The 16,024-nt window shown below is 33.1% G+C and overlaps 1 protein-coding gene across 1 annotated transcript in view; it reads right to left on the bottom strand.

Moving 5' to 3' along the window:
* Positions 1-14,600, bottom strand: part of LOC145296269 (uncharacterized) — a 45,902-nt gene extending 31,302 nt beyond the window's left edge. Inside the window, exons 1-2 of the mRNA XM_080142471.1 lie at positions 14,409-14,600; positions 1,395-1,514 (exon numbers count right to left, since the gene is read on the bottom strand). Coding sequence (XP_079998597.1) covers positions 1,395-1,514; positions 14,409-14,489 — 201 coding nt within the window. The 5' untranslated portion in view covers positions 14,490-14,600. The remainder of the gene's footprint in view (positions 1-1,394; positions 1,515-14,408) is intronic.
* Between the last annotated feature and the right edge of the window lie 1,424 nt (positions 14,601-16,024).

Below are 16,024 nucleotides of genomic sequence, written 5' to 3'. Positions count from 1 at the left end.
GATGATGATCTCATCTTAATGCAGGATAATTCTCATTTGCACAGCTAGAAATGCTCCTTGAAGAGCATGATATTCCGTGTTCGGATTGGCCTGCCCGATCTACAGACCTCAATCTAATCGAAAACGCATGGAATTACATCAATCAACAGGTACGCAATGATAAAATTTTTAATCTGGAAGAAATTTCGACAAAAACTAAAGAGAAATGTTATACCTTTTTACCGACTAAGCAGACTAATTCAATGAATGACCTTAAGATTGCCGACTGTCAGATTGCAGAAGGGCTATCCTACTAAATAATAACAGGTTCATTGTGATTCTGTGGTATTTGTGTTCTAATAATGGGCAAAAGTAGTATGGATATAACAAGTTTTCATTGTGCGGAGTTTCTTTTACTTTCTCAATTTGAAGTTTTTTTTAAATTGACGTGAATATTGGGATATTTCAATTAGAAGTCAACTATGAACAGGTAAAATTATAAATAAATAAAATGCGAATCAATAGTGCAGAGGTTGATTAGACAGATACATTCAATGTAGCTTTCACTGTCGATTTTTTTAAATTACATAAAAATTCCTTCGCTTAATAATTAATATATACATATATATTATATATATATATATATATATATATATATATATATATATATATATATATATATAATGCAGCTTGACAGGGATTTATATTATGACCCATTATTTTATTTTAGCTTTTTTATACTGATGAGTCTGTATTTAGGCTTAGAAGACTACGCGATGATAAGGGTCAATATGATTGTAAATTGGATGCTGAACAATATACTCCAAGCTGATTAGAAACAATGGGTAGAGAGTAAAAGATAACTTTTCTTTAAATGATGACCGAACAATTACTTTTGACATCATGCTAGAGTTTACTACGTTTTAGTAGGAAGTGAATTAGTTCCATCGCATTGTGTTCACAAAAGTTCGATGGCAATAAATTAAGATTTTGTAGGCACAGTTTTCACAAAAAGTGCTTTTTTAAAAAAAGTTCTAAAACTCTGGCTTGTGTACGACTCATTGTAATGTTTTTAATATATATTGAATAGAAGTGTTGAATATTAGTAAATGTTTTCACATGACTGAAACAGAAAAATAAATGCACAATATCTGGTCATAAACTCAGGAAGTATGTGTTACAGTTCAACTAAACATTTTATGTTATTTAATGCTGTGCTAGATAAAATTCTATAGAGGATGGAAATAAAGCCAAATATTATAAATAATTACTTTAAGTACTAGTAGTTATCTAATGAAATACGACTAAAATTCGGGAGTAAGATCAGTATAAAGAAATTGGAAGTATGCGATATTATCTTTGGCATACGCTATTACAAGATTAGTCAATGAGATGAGATCTTAATATTTACTTACGGGTGTATTTGTCCAATCCCACTTGACAAGGACTGCATTAAAATTAGGCCAGAGATCGACCCAGACTTCGAACTTTCCAAAACTGTAGTCTGTCGTTGCCATTATAATTAGATTTTTTATCTGTAAAGAAAAATATTTTTTCAAGTAAAATACTGAAGCAAAATATGAAGTAATTTATACAATATAAGTTGACGGGCGTGTGTATGCGTTATCTCAATAATAAATAATATTTCAATGCATTTTATGGACAAAGAAAAAGGTTCTGTATTAAAAAAAATATATAATGAGAAGAATAGAATGAATAACAAGTTAAGCATGCATCCCCCCGTTAATATAGAGGGAACGAGGTGTAAAAAAGTGACTAAGTTCAGCATTTGTCACTCCCCACACATTTCGCCTCAAAATTCCCCAGGGGGCGTACAATCCTGAGGAAATTGAACAAACAGTGAAGTATTAGGCCTCAACATATGTAAATTTGAGTTCTGCACCACGCATAAAAAGAAATAACTAAGTCCATCATTTGCCCGGAAATTCTCTAAGACCTGATATATTTAAATTTGAGTTCAACATCATGCAAAACTGGGAAATAGACATATACTTAAAATTTTGGACAAATATTATAATGTAGTTTCCCAAAAGAATGGAGTGTTTTTATTAGCCATAAAAGAGCCCCTGTGGTACATCCAAGAGTTATCGAGAAGTAAAGACAAACAAAATTATATAGAAATCGTTTAATTACAACTTGTCTGAGCGTTTTATAAAACTCCAAGGCATCAATGTTTTTAATAAGCACGAAAGTGCCAATTTTAGCCATTTTAACCTGAAAGGAATCCCTAGAAGGCAAACGGCGTTTTCCCGGGAAATCTGTTCTGTTACTTTTTTACTCATATCATGTTTAATGCTTGTACAATAGTTCCAAAAAATTCCAAGGCGTAGTTATCAAGAAACGTGCGGAGAGACCAAGGGACGAACGTACAAGGGTGAGTTTACAGGTCCACCCACCTTTTGTCATGGAACCAATGACGTATGTCTATTTAATACTATGAGAAATGTGTCAGTAATAAAATTAAAATTAAACCTAACGGTCAAATCGGCAATTGCAGAAGGTAAGGGAGGTAATTCAGTAAAAGGAATGTGAAAATCGTTTTAATGAGTTACAAAAGATAAAAACAATAAATATACAATAATTTATACTAACTTCATTAAAAAACAAAAATGAACCGACAGAATAAAGACAAAACAACGGCAGAGAAATTTTATGTAGATAAAGGAACAGGGAAGAAGATGTATAGAGAGAAAGCGGTTGGAAAAAGTGAAGGCGGTTGTGGTTTAAAGAAAGATGCTTAATAGATTTTTTTAACTGCATATACTGTTGTTTGGGTTGCCATAATAGTATACTAATAAAATAGTTATTACGTTTTTCTTTTAAAAAAATGTTGTTTGTGTTCATAGCATTCAATACTAGCGGTTGGTACCGGGTTTTTAGATACGTGTGTGGTTGGAAGTGGTAAAATGAAAACAAAGCGAAGTAATAACCCAGTTTAAATATTATAAAAATAAACTCTGTTAAAACTATCAAGAAAAAAATCTTGAAAAAAAAAACAATTATAAAAATAAAGGTGATGCAATACGAACGGTCCGGCGGTGACCGGGTGTTTGAAAAATCCCCAAAAATTTGATTTTCGAACTAGAATCATTGAGGCGTAAGCGCCCAAAAAACAAAAATGAAAAAAAAAACGTGATTAATTAACTAAAAAGTGAATTAGGTCAACTATCAATTCCACAGTGAACGAATTCTAAATGAAATTTTTTTCCTCGAATTTTAATGAATTTATTTGTTTTAGTTTTAATTAAAGTGTAATGCAAGTGAATTCACGATATCGTTGCGTTGTAATAATAAACAGTAATGAAATTATTCTTTGCGTAAAAATAAATGTTTAGTTGCAAGCAATAATAAATAAAGGTATAGTTATATCTCAAGGTTAGAGTCGTTTAAACCGGGCCTTGATAAGTGGTGACCACCGTGTAAAAAAAAAAACTGGTTAGTCCCGCAGGTTGCGTCTTACACTAACGAAAAAAAGCAAAAAGAAAACAATAATAATAATCGCGTTTTCTTTTTATATATTTTTTCTTTTTATTTCATTTAGGGTAAAAACAGAAAGCTTTAATCAGGCAAAGAAGATAAAAAAAAATGTACGATTCCAAACCGGTGTTTCCTAGTACTGTTTCTTGTGAACGCATCCGATGCGGTGTAAATGGGGAGCGGGAAAAGGAGGAATCTAATAGAGAGAAAAGATGTTGCAACTTCTATTTAATCTAACCGATTTTGGCAGTGAACTCTCACCGGGGAAAATATGGGAGTGTACGGTTATCGAAGAAGTGTAAAGTTAATAGGCCTTTAGCACACCTCAGATCCTGTGCTGCAGTTTGTGCACATTACATTTGCATGTAATGTCTTGATTTTTAATCCTATTAAGGTCAAACTCACACGGGAAACATGAGTTCATTTTATTTATATAGAAGATATAAAAGATAGAAAGAAAAGAAAACAGAAGAGAATAGATATTCTTGAACACACTTCACGACTTAAACAACCGATAGCGATTATCAAAGATAATGAGCGACATTAAAAATACTGATGGTGCATTGAACTCTACAAACAATTGGTGCCATTACAATTATTTCTTAACTTTCTACTTGTTTAGATAATGATCGGAAAATTTAACTGACAAAAAACGCAGATTTTTCCAGTTGCCGATAATAACTAAGTTAGCGGGCGTATCAAATTTCTAATCGAAAGTGTATATATTTGATGAATATTGATTTTTAGATTAAATCAGTAAAAGCATCTGTGGGAAAAGGGTGGCGTCGAAAGACGTCAGAGTCAGTTTTAATTGATATAAATTTGAAAGATGGGAAACTTATGTTAGACATAGAGACTATCGATAAGACTCTAACAACACACAAGCGTATTTACCAAGGTATGAGTGTATAATGTTTGTGCTAGGATTCTCTCTTTATTATATTTTCAACAACACTTCTGCCTCGCCGATCTTCAATACTGTAAGCTTGGTAATGTTATATAAAGGCGAAGAATGGATACGTAACCAACGCAAAGGACATAAAAATACAAAGAAGAAGAATACGAAAAAGGCGAAATAAGAATTCGCAGAAGAACGTAAAGAATAAAAATAAGCAGCAGTAGATAAAAATGTGAAAATAAATGATTAAAAAAGTCAAAGAAAACGAAAGAGAAAAAGCAATATCATGAAACGTTTATTAAAGTAAGGAGTCGTTGTGTGTCAGGTGACTGGCTTTAAAGAGAAAATAATTTCCCTTTATAATTGCAGATTTTTAAAGTTTTAAAGCAACTAATTTGCATGCCTAGTGACAATTCGACTTAGAAAATTACAATAAAACTAGACGGAAAGTTGGATTTTTTTGCCTTGTTTAGAGAATGCGTTATATTGGATAAACAAGATTTGCTTCTGAAGTTTTAACTTCATTCTGAGCTAAGTTTTAACTTCATTCATGCAACTAAGATACATGTTAATACATGTATCTTAGTTACATGCAAAATTCCGAAAAAGAAATCTCTTTTTATGGTCAGCAATGTGTTCAGTTAACAGATATTGAGCCATACGATAGCATGTAGTTAATTTGAATACTCTCCTTAGTTAATGCAATAGATATCAAAATGCTAGCAGATTTTACTGTTGATTTTATACGTATATTTTTACCTTACGTGATGTTTTTACGTTACGTATTTTTTATGTTACGTATTTTTTACGTTACGTAGTTTTTACGTTACGTTATTTTTTACGTTGATTGTATACGTGTTTTCTCTATTAAGAGGAAACACGATTTTCTGCTAAAATGTAAGTAAAATAAGTAATACTTCCTACACAGTTATATTATATATGTACTAGCTGTACCCGGCCACGCGTTGCTGTGGCTCAGTTTGTTAAAATGGAACACATGTGAAAGTAGAGAAAAGTTTGATTCTTTTTTTCAAGAGAATGTACAAATTATTTATTTACAGATGTTAAGAAAATAAACAGAAAAATACTTCCATCATTAATTATGCACAAAAAAAATAAAATGTTGATTTAGTGTTTCAATATGCTTATAAATTGCGATAAAACTTGCTGAGTATGCACTGTTTTACGGTTGTTGTAAAAATGAAACGGAAACTTAAATTTCGCTTCATTTTAATCTTTCTTAATATTTTAATTGTGCCCCCCTCAAAACGAATATAATCAAAACAGTAACATTCAACAATTGTACTTCATGTATATAAAACACAAAATGGGTGTTTGTATTACTGTACACATAGATTCGAAAAAGTTGTCAAAAAACAAATATATAACAAATAAATGTTATCAAAGGCAAGATAAGTTACGTTTCTGCCAAACTGGATATATTTTTTTGTGTTTTTATTCAAAGTAACATATTTATTCAGCTCGAAAAACATACAGTGTTTACCGATGTTCAACGAATTTTATCCAGTTGCACGAGACTAAGAGTTCTAAAAGAAAGTTAATAAAAAAAAGAGACCAAGGTAAATTGGTATAAAATTTTATCAAAAAGAAAAAAGAAAAGGAAAAAATGATAGAAAAGGATATATATAGTTCGACTGGGCTGCAAAACCAGTCCCTCTGGCGGTTCTTAAAAACACTTTTAACAATTATACTTTTACAAAAACAATTCGGCGTAGTTGGAACACGTCAACACTTCTTACCCGTTTTTTGTGTTACTCAATGCAGAATTAAGATGCATAAATCATTAGCAGTTTCCAATTGAGTTTATCTGACTTCTCACCACTAGTAATAAATCGGAGGATTCGTTCCCAACATTTATTTCTTTTACTTCGCTTTTTTTTCACGGCATATCAACCTTTTCTTGGGTTATTCAACATCGAATTAATATTCATCCTGAAATAACGTATAGATACTGTTTTATCGAATAAAATAGTAATTCCAACTGTTGTCATGGGAAAGTGAAAACATACTTTGTTTTGCTTGTTTCTCGAATTTATAATTTTATCTGATTTCGATTCCTTTCAGGATTTGTTGGGTAAGTTTAATAATCCCGATGGCTAATATTACTTTCTTCTTGTATTTCAAACGTCGCGACACCGCTCTGGTCTAATTCAACGGTCGCAAAGCCGCTATGGTTCTTTCAGTTCGTCGTTACATCGCTCTGTTGTAATTCAATTCGACACAACATCGCTCTGTTGCTTTCAAAGCCTAACACCGCTCTGGTGCTTTTTAGTTCCAACACTGCTCTCGTGCTTTTAGTATCCTGTCAGTCTCTGGGGTTTATATTTTCTTCCCCAGCTTCTGCTGGTTTCACTCTTTTTAAAATGGCGCGCTCAATGTTTTAGCCAATCGAATCCCGCGTGCCACAGCAAGAAGTAGTAGCACCAGATACACCGAGAGAGGGGGAGAAAAGAAGGTGATAAAGAGAGAATAAACTACACCAAGAGGGGGGAATAGAATGGGGTGGAGAGATTAGAAAGACACTAATAGTGGGAAAAAGAGAGGGGGGTAAATAGAGAAAAAGGAAAATAAAATTTCTACAAACAAAATAGATCCAAACGCAGCAAACGGGAGTTAGTCTGCCAGGACACTTTATATCTAAATGTAAGCAAATTTGGCCATAGTTTATGTGTTTGAGAATGCATGTCCTTTTTTACAAATCGTCATAAAATTGTAACCAACAGCTACTAGTATAGGTTAATCAACAGGCTGAGAAAAAAAAACACAATATATCCATAACTTGTTTATTGAAATAATATTCCAATAATTACATAAATTAGGGAAAATGCTTAGAACACAATAACTACATAGCAGTTTCTACGTTGACATAATTAGTAGGTTATATGCTATCCATTTTATAAATAACTTGTAAAAAACGCTGGTCCACAGAATTAGTTAAATTTGTAATTTCGTCAAGAGTTATTCATCGCGATACCTCTTGGAGAGCATCCTACAACTCATCTGTGCTCTGAAATTGGCGTCTATGTGCATAGAGACGTCGTCGCTTCAAGATACTCCATAGGTTTTCAATTAGGTTCAGATCTGGTGAATTTGCAGGCCACTCCATCTTCTGTCGCCCAGAGAACCCCAGTTGTTGCAAATACTCTTTGACTTTGTTTGCTGCATGCCAGGCAGCATTATCCTGCATGAAAAATAATGGTTCTTCTGAACATCAACGTTTGCTTCGTCAGTTATTGTTCAAAGTGCTCCTTCAGAAAAGCTATGTAAGCATTTGACGTCATATTTAATAGCGTATGACGCTGAGTTCATATTGGGCCAATACATACAGAGTGACCCCAAAAAACAAAACCTAAATGGAGGCGATCTAGAACATATGCTGTAGAACGGAGAAAAAAAGGCCAAAGACCCTTGCGTTTTAATGTGATGTTTTGAATATAATAAACTAATTATGACCAAAGTTTTATTTCATTCGGACAAAACACTAGTAAACAGGGCCTAATTAGAGTTGGAGCCCGTTTTTTTTTGGGGGGGGGGCTTCACCCTGTATAACGGATATTACGATGATGATGAGAGGGAGACATATTTATTACAGTTCTGGAGATCTTGGGACTTCATATATATCCTGAGGGTTATAGTGTGATAGATGCACAGTTCCTATATTTCTTATAACACATATAGAGAGGAGGAGAGATACATATTCTTTGAAGGGTTACACGAGGGCCATTTAAGATGGTGATAGACAAAATACATTTACCTTTCTATTTGTGGAATGACGACGCGAACACAAACATTTACAAAATATCGATGGTGATTTTTTATTCATTGGACCGGTCGAATGATGATGACGTCAGGTATTCACTTGTATCTACAGGGTTTAATCGTCTACCCTTCGCTTCCAAAGGGGCAGCTGACCACTGACTGCAAACTAACTCACTCTCCTGATCTCTGCTGACTGACTAGCAGAGGGACTCTGAAATTCGAACCCATAGAACTATATGGGGAATCGTCCTTTTTCTATGACGTCAGAAATGTGTTTCCCAAACGTGATTAATTGACGTGGCTATGCACACGTTTTTTTTTCAAAAATACACTTTTGCAATAAAGAATCCTCCCCTAAACTATTTTTAATCAAACATATTTTAACAACGAATTTTTAATTTGTATTGCTCATTGATTTTTTCTGACATTTTTTAATATTCAGCATTATAAACGAATGGACAATCATTTTTTTTACAATATAAACAATATCTAACTATTTATAATAGAATCAAACAATAGGCCTTTTTAACATTCCGATTTCTAACATTCTATTTCTTAATCTTGCTTACAAGGTTCGAGTTTCGGCTTATCCTAATCTCATTTTGATTATCTAATGTTCTTCTTATTTTCATGGAAAGGGACAGCCCTTTTTTGTAACAGTCATTTTTACGCCGTCTGGTATTCTCCATGGGTCAACTAAAGTACCTCCGATAATCCCAGCCCAAATCATTATCCCACCACCACCTTGTTGGCACCTTAAACGCTGATGACGATGTCGTCCATCTAAAACCCATCCCTTGCTCCAGCCATCTGGTCCATCAAGAGTGACATGCACTTCATCCGTGAACAAAACTTTGGAAAAATCCGTTTTCATGTTGACCTCTGCCCATTTCTCTCGATATTGTATGTGGTGTTGCTTTAATGGAGGCTTTGTCACGGCTTAACAAACTTTGCCACTTCTTTCAGAAGGTGACATCGATTACTTTTGAGACATTCTTTAATCCGGTGTGGTCAAAGACTTCTCAACTTCTCTGCCCAGGATTCTTAACAACTTCACGTTTAATTTAGAGTAGAGAACAGCGTGAAACAACTCAAGATTTACTTTTATCAGCTCTCTTATGTACCTTTGTAGGGTACTTGACAAAGTTCTTTACAGTTTCATGGTAGCTTCCTATCATTTTCGATATTTCGAGTGTAGTTTTAACTTTTGCTAGCTGTGCTGTAATAGGACTCTTTTTAGAACTACTCAATCCACCTTTAGGACCCATTTTAGTGACGAAACAAACCTTCTTGTTAATAAGTTGACACAGCCCAAATACCGTGGATTCATCAATTACGATAGAATGTTGTTTACATGGTGCGAAGCAGTACGAAAGTTTCACAGTATGTGCAGCTCAATATTGCCAACGTTTCCGAAGCTTTTGATACGAAACTACCGGTAAGTTTCTGAAACTGGTAAAAAAATATTATCTCGTTAATAATTTGACACGCTGTGTATATATAAATATACACCTATAATATTTTTTGTATGTATTGATATTCATAATAAAATAACTTTTTCTATTTATTTAGTTATTTATTTGCTTCTCCACTGAGCAAATTTGGTATAAGACCGTTTTTTTTAATGCGCCGAGTGAGGGGAGGTGGACCAGTTCACTCGAGAGGGAACTGGATAGTGACAATTGGTTTCCCCTACATTTGTTATATAAGTGTGCATTACTATTATTATTATTATTATTATTATTATTATTATTATCGTTCGTTATTTTCTCGTTGTTATGAATTGTTATTAAGTCTTATTAAGTGAGTCTTAGAGAGTCTTATTAAGAGAGATGTTGCGTTCTGTGTTCGTGTTATGAAGAGATTCATATATATAAAATGTTCATACTTAGAAGTGTAGAAGCTCTTTCAGTGATGAAACAGCGTTCAGACAGTCTTAGTGTTCACATTGTAGATATGAGATGTTGAGACATTTTGTATGTTAAGAAATTTTAAAATACATGATACATAAGACATATAATGACAATTTCACTTTACCTTTTGGTAGAATTACAACACATAGATGACGTTTATAAAAACACATGATGGGTTTATTTCTTCTCCGACCGGTCGGTGTCTTTCTTATTCAGGAATTCAAAGTTTTACATTCTAAGTTTCAAAGGTGACCGTCTCGCTTCCAGACGTTCGACTCCCATCTCTGGACTCCAGACTGTCGTCTCTCGTCCTCAGACTCTCTCTCAGACTCTCTCTGCTTAACTCTAAAGTTTCTAACTATATCGAGAACTTCCCATTTTCCATGACGTCATACACATGTTAAAACATGTGTCTTCTTCCACGTGTTCTGGAAATGCGTGTCTAAAACTTTTTCCTTTGTTTACAAAAGGAATTTTAACCTATATTTCCAGTAACCTATATTTCCAATATGTTAAAAACATGTTTATTAAATTATCTTATAGTTGCATTCTTCAATTAACTTTCATAACAGAATGGACAAATGCACATTCTTTTCTTAAAACTATTTTATCTCTAAGCTAAACAATGGTTTGTTTTTTACATTCCATTTGCTAATTCTCTCTCGTAATCTATTTCTAAACCTAAATTATGAGGTTCGAATTTCGTGTATTCTATTTCATTTTCATTTATTAAATCTCTCTATTTTTATACTTACATGAAAAGGGGACAACCCTTATCATGTAACACATTGACCAAAACTGATTGTTCAAGAGCAATGGTCTGATATGTAGGGATGCCCCTACATATGGTCTTTGATTGCAGTATCTGCCAGAACAGATACTACACTTTGATAAAAAAAAAGATTTTCGCCAAGAAGAAAAAAAAAAGCGAACCTTTTTCCTTTTATTTAAAAGGAAAATACAACTTTTTTATATATGGGTCGTGGAATTGTATTCATCTGTAAAAGATCTAGACGATTTGTATATTCTTTTAAGCATTTATTTTAATTAATTTCCTATTAGTTTTTCTGGTGGAGTGATCATCTTTTGTTAACTATTACGTGTAATTATATATATGCAGATACTTTAATGATTTATACTAGTGTAATATTTGCGTAAAAAGGTTATAATAAACACAAATCTCTTTCCATATATATTTATGTATGCGTATGCATATTTATTTAAAAGAATCTGTCTACCAAACTCCTTAGCAAGTTAATTCGAACCAATGCAAAACTTTATATTTGGGTTTTGACCGGACAAAATCTGTGAAAAATGTGAACATTTTAAAATGGAATTCACCAGGTGAAGATAGAATGACAGCATTACGAATATGCGTGCGTAACGTAATGGCTATTGGTTCATCTGTATTTTTAGCTTTCCAGCAAGCATGTTTTCATAGATCAGGCATGAACGTAAACAAAAAAAAACGTAAATCTTAAGCTAACCGTTTTGATTTCGATTCTCGGTGGTGGCGCACGGGTCTTTTTTTTTTTAATATTTTTTAAAGCATTACTACATATCGGTCCAATACAATATAATTATAAATATGAAATCCGCATTAATTAAAATATCATATTAAGCGTATGTTACGATCGGGCAATGCCGGGCGGCCTACATACATACACACACATGTATATATATATATATATATATATATATATATATATATATGAGAAAGAGAGAGAGAGAGAAGGATTGAGCGAGAGATTTTTGACAATTTTATTAATACCTAATCTCTATGACTATTACTCAGAATTTTACAAATGAAGGTTCGTTGGAAAAGTAATGACCTGAATTGCGTACTGGGCTATGTGATAATTGCTCTCATGGTTGCACATTAAGGGGATTATCTATTATCAAGAGCCTATATTTGGCACTTTTTTACAGACATAAATTGTTTCGGTAAAGGTGCAATCTTTCTACCTAACTTGGGGAATCACTTTTCTATATGAATTTAATGTAATATAAGTACCCACTTTGTGGCCACCTTTTTAGTGGGGGGGTATTTTTTTAGGGGTAGTCTTTATTGTGGCCTTGTGGACCAACATAAAGCCTACTTTAAAACACTTGTCTTTTTATGTTTTCGGGTGTGATGAAAAAGAATATCCAATTTAAAATTTCCGCAAATAAGTATTTTTCCGGGTTTTAACAAAAAAATTAGCACAACAGTGAAAACCACATATAACATAAAGAATTACATTGCTTTATACCCGGAAAATAATTATTTGCGGAAAATTTAAATGCGATATTCGTTTTCAACATACCCGAAAACTTGGAGAAAACAAGTTTTTAAAGGAAGTTTTGTGTTGGTCTACCAAGCCACAATAACCAAATAAACATGACCTCTAAAAAATAACAATCCCCTCTCAAAAAAACGGAAGCTAGAAAGTGAGGGTAGGTTTTAGGTTAAATCAATATAGGGAAGCGTTCTTCCACTTTTTAAAACAATATTTTTTATATCTGTAAAACTACTCGTTTCCTGGAATTTGAAATGCTATTTTCGTTTTCAGCACCCTCAAAAACCTACAATTGTGGTATTTTTGGAAGGTGGAAAGACACTGCGTCTTTACTAATGTTTCAAGTATTGTCATTTGTTTTCTTAGTTTTGCATATAAATTACAAAATATCTAATATTTCTCCAAAACCTTTAACCTTGATGGAGGAAAACCTAAAACTCGCAGGCTATAGGTTCAAATGATCTTATATAAAAGTATGAGGAAACTTGATTCCAAACATTTGTCATATCTTCTTTGATTTCCATTCATAAGGTACATTTCACAATGTATAAGGATTATTTGATACCGGAAGGATTCATAATCGGACCCTATTTCTAAAAAGAGGGAAGTTATAAAATATGAAATATTTGGAATCGAGTCTTCCTTGCTGTTATTTCTGATCATTTGAAAACATAGCAGCAATTTTTAGTCTCCCCTCCATCAAGACCAGAGATTTTGGGGAAATACTTGCACACACACACACACACACACACACATACACACACACACACACATATATATATATATATATATATATATATACTTGGGAATATACATGTATATATATATATATATGTGGGGGGTGTATGTGTTCGTGTGTGCGCGTGTGTGCGTAATGTATATATGTATTGGAATATTGAGTGAGTTGGCGATTTTTTTTTTTTTAACTTTTTCTATTGAATAAAATCTATGAATATATTATTCACGATGAGAATAATATTAATCACCCCTTATATATATTTTTGGATTATTTCCAATAGGGTAAGATATTAGATAGAGAGACGAGTAAATTTTAGTAGACACTTCCGTGCAAACATCAGAAGAAACCAACTACAAAGCAGTTCAAATAAACTAGTATTGCTAATTCCAGTATGCGTTATGTAAATGAATATGGGTCTAGTATAACTCTTCAATATCATTATCCACGTAATCCACAATTTAATTTGGGCCCTCTCGGTGGGGCATTAGAATACGCCGACTGCCCCCCTGCAGAGGGTAAAAGTCCCTCAATGGGGGTCCTGGATATGACCTTAAACTATATCCAGTGGTGAGGCCCCAGCTTGTAGGATTTGGGGATTGTGGAGCCACCCTTTAATTACCATTGCTCCCAGGTCCACTCTGACCCGGAGTGGTAGTACCTGTTAGGGTCCCAACTATAGGTTAAATAAAAACCGACGTGAAAACAACACATATATTCTATTAAAAATATTTTTCTTCAAAATCTCTGGATTCGGCATAAATAACCCGAAAAGGGTTGATATGTCGTAAAACAAAAACAACCAACCAACCACAATTTAATTTGACAGCACTAATCTGTTTGAAAGTCATCTATTACGGTTAAGATTTCAACGCTAATAACTCAATGTCCTATGCACTCTATAATCCATTCTCGGAATTGGGTACGTTTAAACCCTGTGTATCGCTTTATTGCAATTCATTTTTTTTTAATTATTAAATTTCTATGTAACTCAGAGAAGTGAAACACACTTAAAATTACCAGAAAGTAGGAAGATTTATATAACATTAAAAATATTTGTCTAAATTCCACAAATATCAGGGAAATAAGGTACCTTGGTATGCTCTTCAGTGTACCAAATTTCACTTCACTTCATTTAATAGCAATTTCAAAATTAAAAGAAATATTGATCTGCAATAAAGCGAAATACAGCTTTTAGATGAAGTGATTTCCTGTATGTATTCCACGGAGACGGTCTAATACGCGGAGAGACATACATATACTGTAGGCATTCATATATAACACTTTACAAGAATTTTAGAGGATATGAATAGCGTACTACTTACAATAAGAACCTTTTCTCCATACTCATTGAAGATCTTGAGTAGCGTCTCTATTTGCTCCGGTGAGAGACAAACAGGTGGCATCTTGAAAAAGACAGTAAGAAATCCTTTTACTGTAAAATTAATCTCCTCATAGAAAATAGACGGGAATAACGCTTTAATAAAATGATTCGCTCTGTTCACGACGGTGGTGGTCGACTGTTTCACAACTAATGTAAAGAGAAAAATATCTGAACGGATACATCAGTAAACAAACAAGCAAGATAAGCATGAATACATAAACGACAACACATCTCGTTTAAATCAATGACCTAGAAAGCATTATTTTATCAATTGCGATAAAGTGTCATCGAGCAATTCGATTTGAAAAGATAATTGAATTAATGTTTACTATTTTTGTAGTTCGAATTATTTGGATTCATTGGACTACTACTGTTCTCATCTAGAGTGTGATTTTTAGAACGTTTCGGTCAGTCTTACCTCCAACCTTCTTCAGGTGTATATTGTAGAACTCTGGAATGTTTCTGTCGAGCTCGGGAGTTTGGAAGGGATTTCGAGCAGAACCCTTTATTTACTTCACGAAGGTAGCATGATGTTTATAACTAGAAATATAACTAGAAATAAAATAAAGGTTTAAGGCTTCTAAAGTTGGTACCGGTATTGTCCGCAGGGACCCGTGGCGCAGTTGTTTGAGTAAACTAATTGTCCAAATAATACGAATAACCATTCCTCATCTAAAAAATTCAGAAACGTTATATTTGTAGTGTCACTCTCTGTATTTCTCCAATTGAATACATTATTCCATGTAAAGATCAAGCGCGGTAAAATTTATATGTTGTACTAGAGAAAACTGACAGCTCTTGTTCGGTCAAAAAATACGCTTAAATATATTTTAATTCATGAGGATTGCGTGTTTATTATTACAGAGCCAATTCTACGCACGGTCAAAAAAAATGGAGAAAAAAACAAACAAATGTTCTTTTTGTTTAAACGAATTAAAATCCATTATTCTCGAGAAAAAAGTTGCTCAAGAAGAATGGATTTTAATAGATTTTAATTCGTTTAAACAAAAACAAAATATGTTTTCTTTCCATTTTTTGACCATGCGTAGAGTTGGCTCTGTAATAACAAATATTTAATCCGCATGAATTAAAATATATATTTGGTTCATCATTTGGGAAGTGATAGAAAAATTACCATTAGCGTATGAAGCGATGCTCCTTGTGTTAACAAATTGAGATGAGATATTCGGACAATGTCAAAACATTGTTAATTCACTTTTCGCAGCCCTATAGCGCAATGGTTAGAAGCTCCGAATGTCGTTTGGGCGCTGGAAATCTGCACAGTAAAACAATACGTTGTAAAATGCTCTCATGGTTCTCAACGGTTAAAGTAGATTTATTTGTAAGAGAATTGCGTTAAAAATACGGAAATGAACGATGTAAAAATATGCAAAAAGTATTAACAATTATTTAGATAATTTTAAACGCAAAAAAACAAAAAAAAAAACAATTCGGATGCTGAAAACGTACAAATAAATAAATCCGAAAACATTTTTTCCCATTAAAAATACAAAACAATTGTGATCAAATTCCGTCTGTTAGAATAGCTGCAAAACA

This window comes from Euprymna scolopes, chromosome 16, assembly GCF_053919585.1.
Source record: "Euprymna scolopes isolate OS-2025 chromosome 16, ASM5391958v1, whole genome shotgun sequence".
In the NCBI taxonomy this organism is placed as follows: Eukaryota; Metazoa; Mollusca; class Cephalopoda; order Sepiida; family Sepiolidae; genus Euprymna; species Euprymna scolopes.
This window is presented reverse-complemented; position numbering and strand designations above follow the sequence as displayed.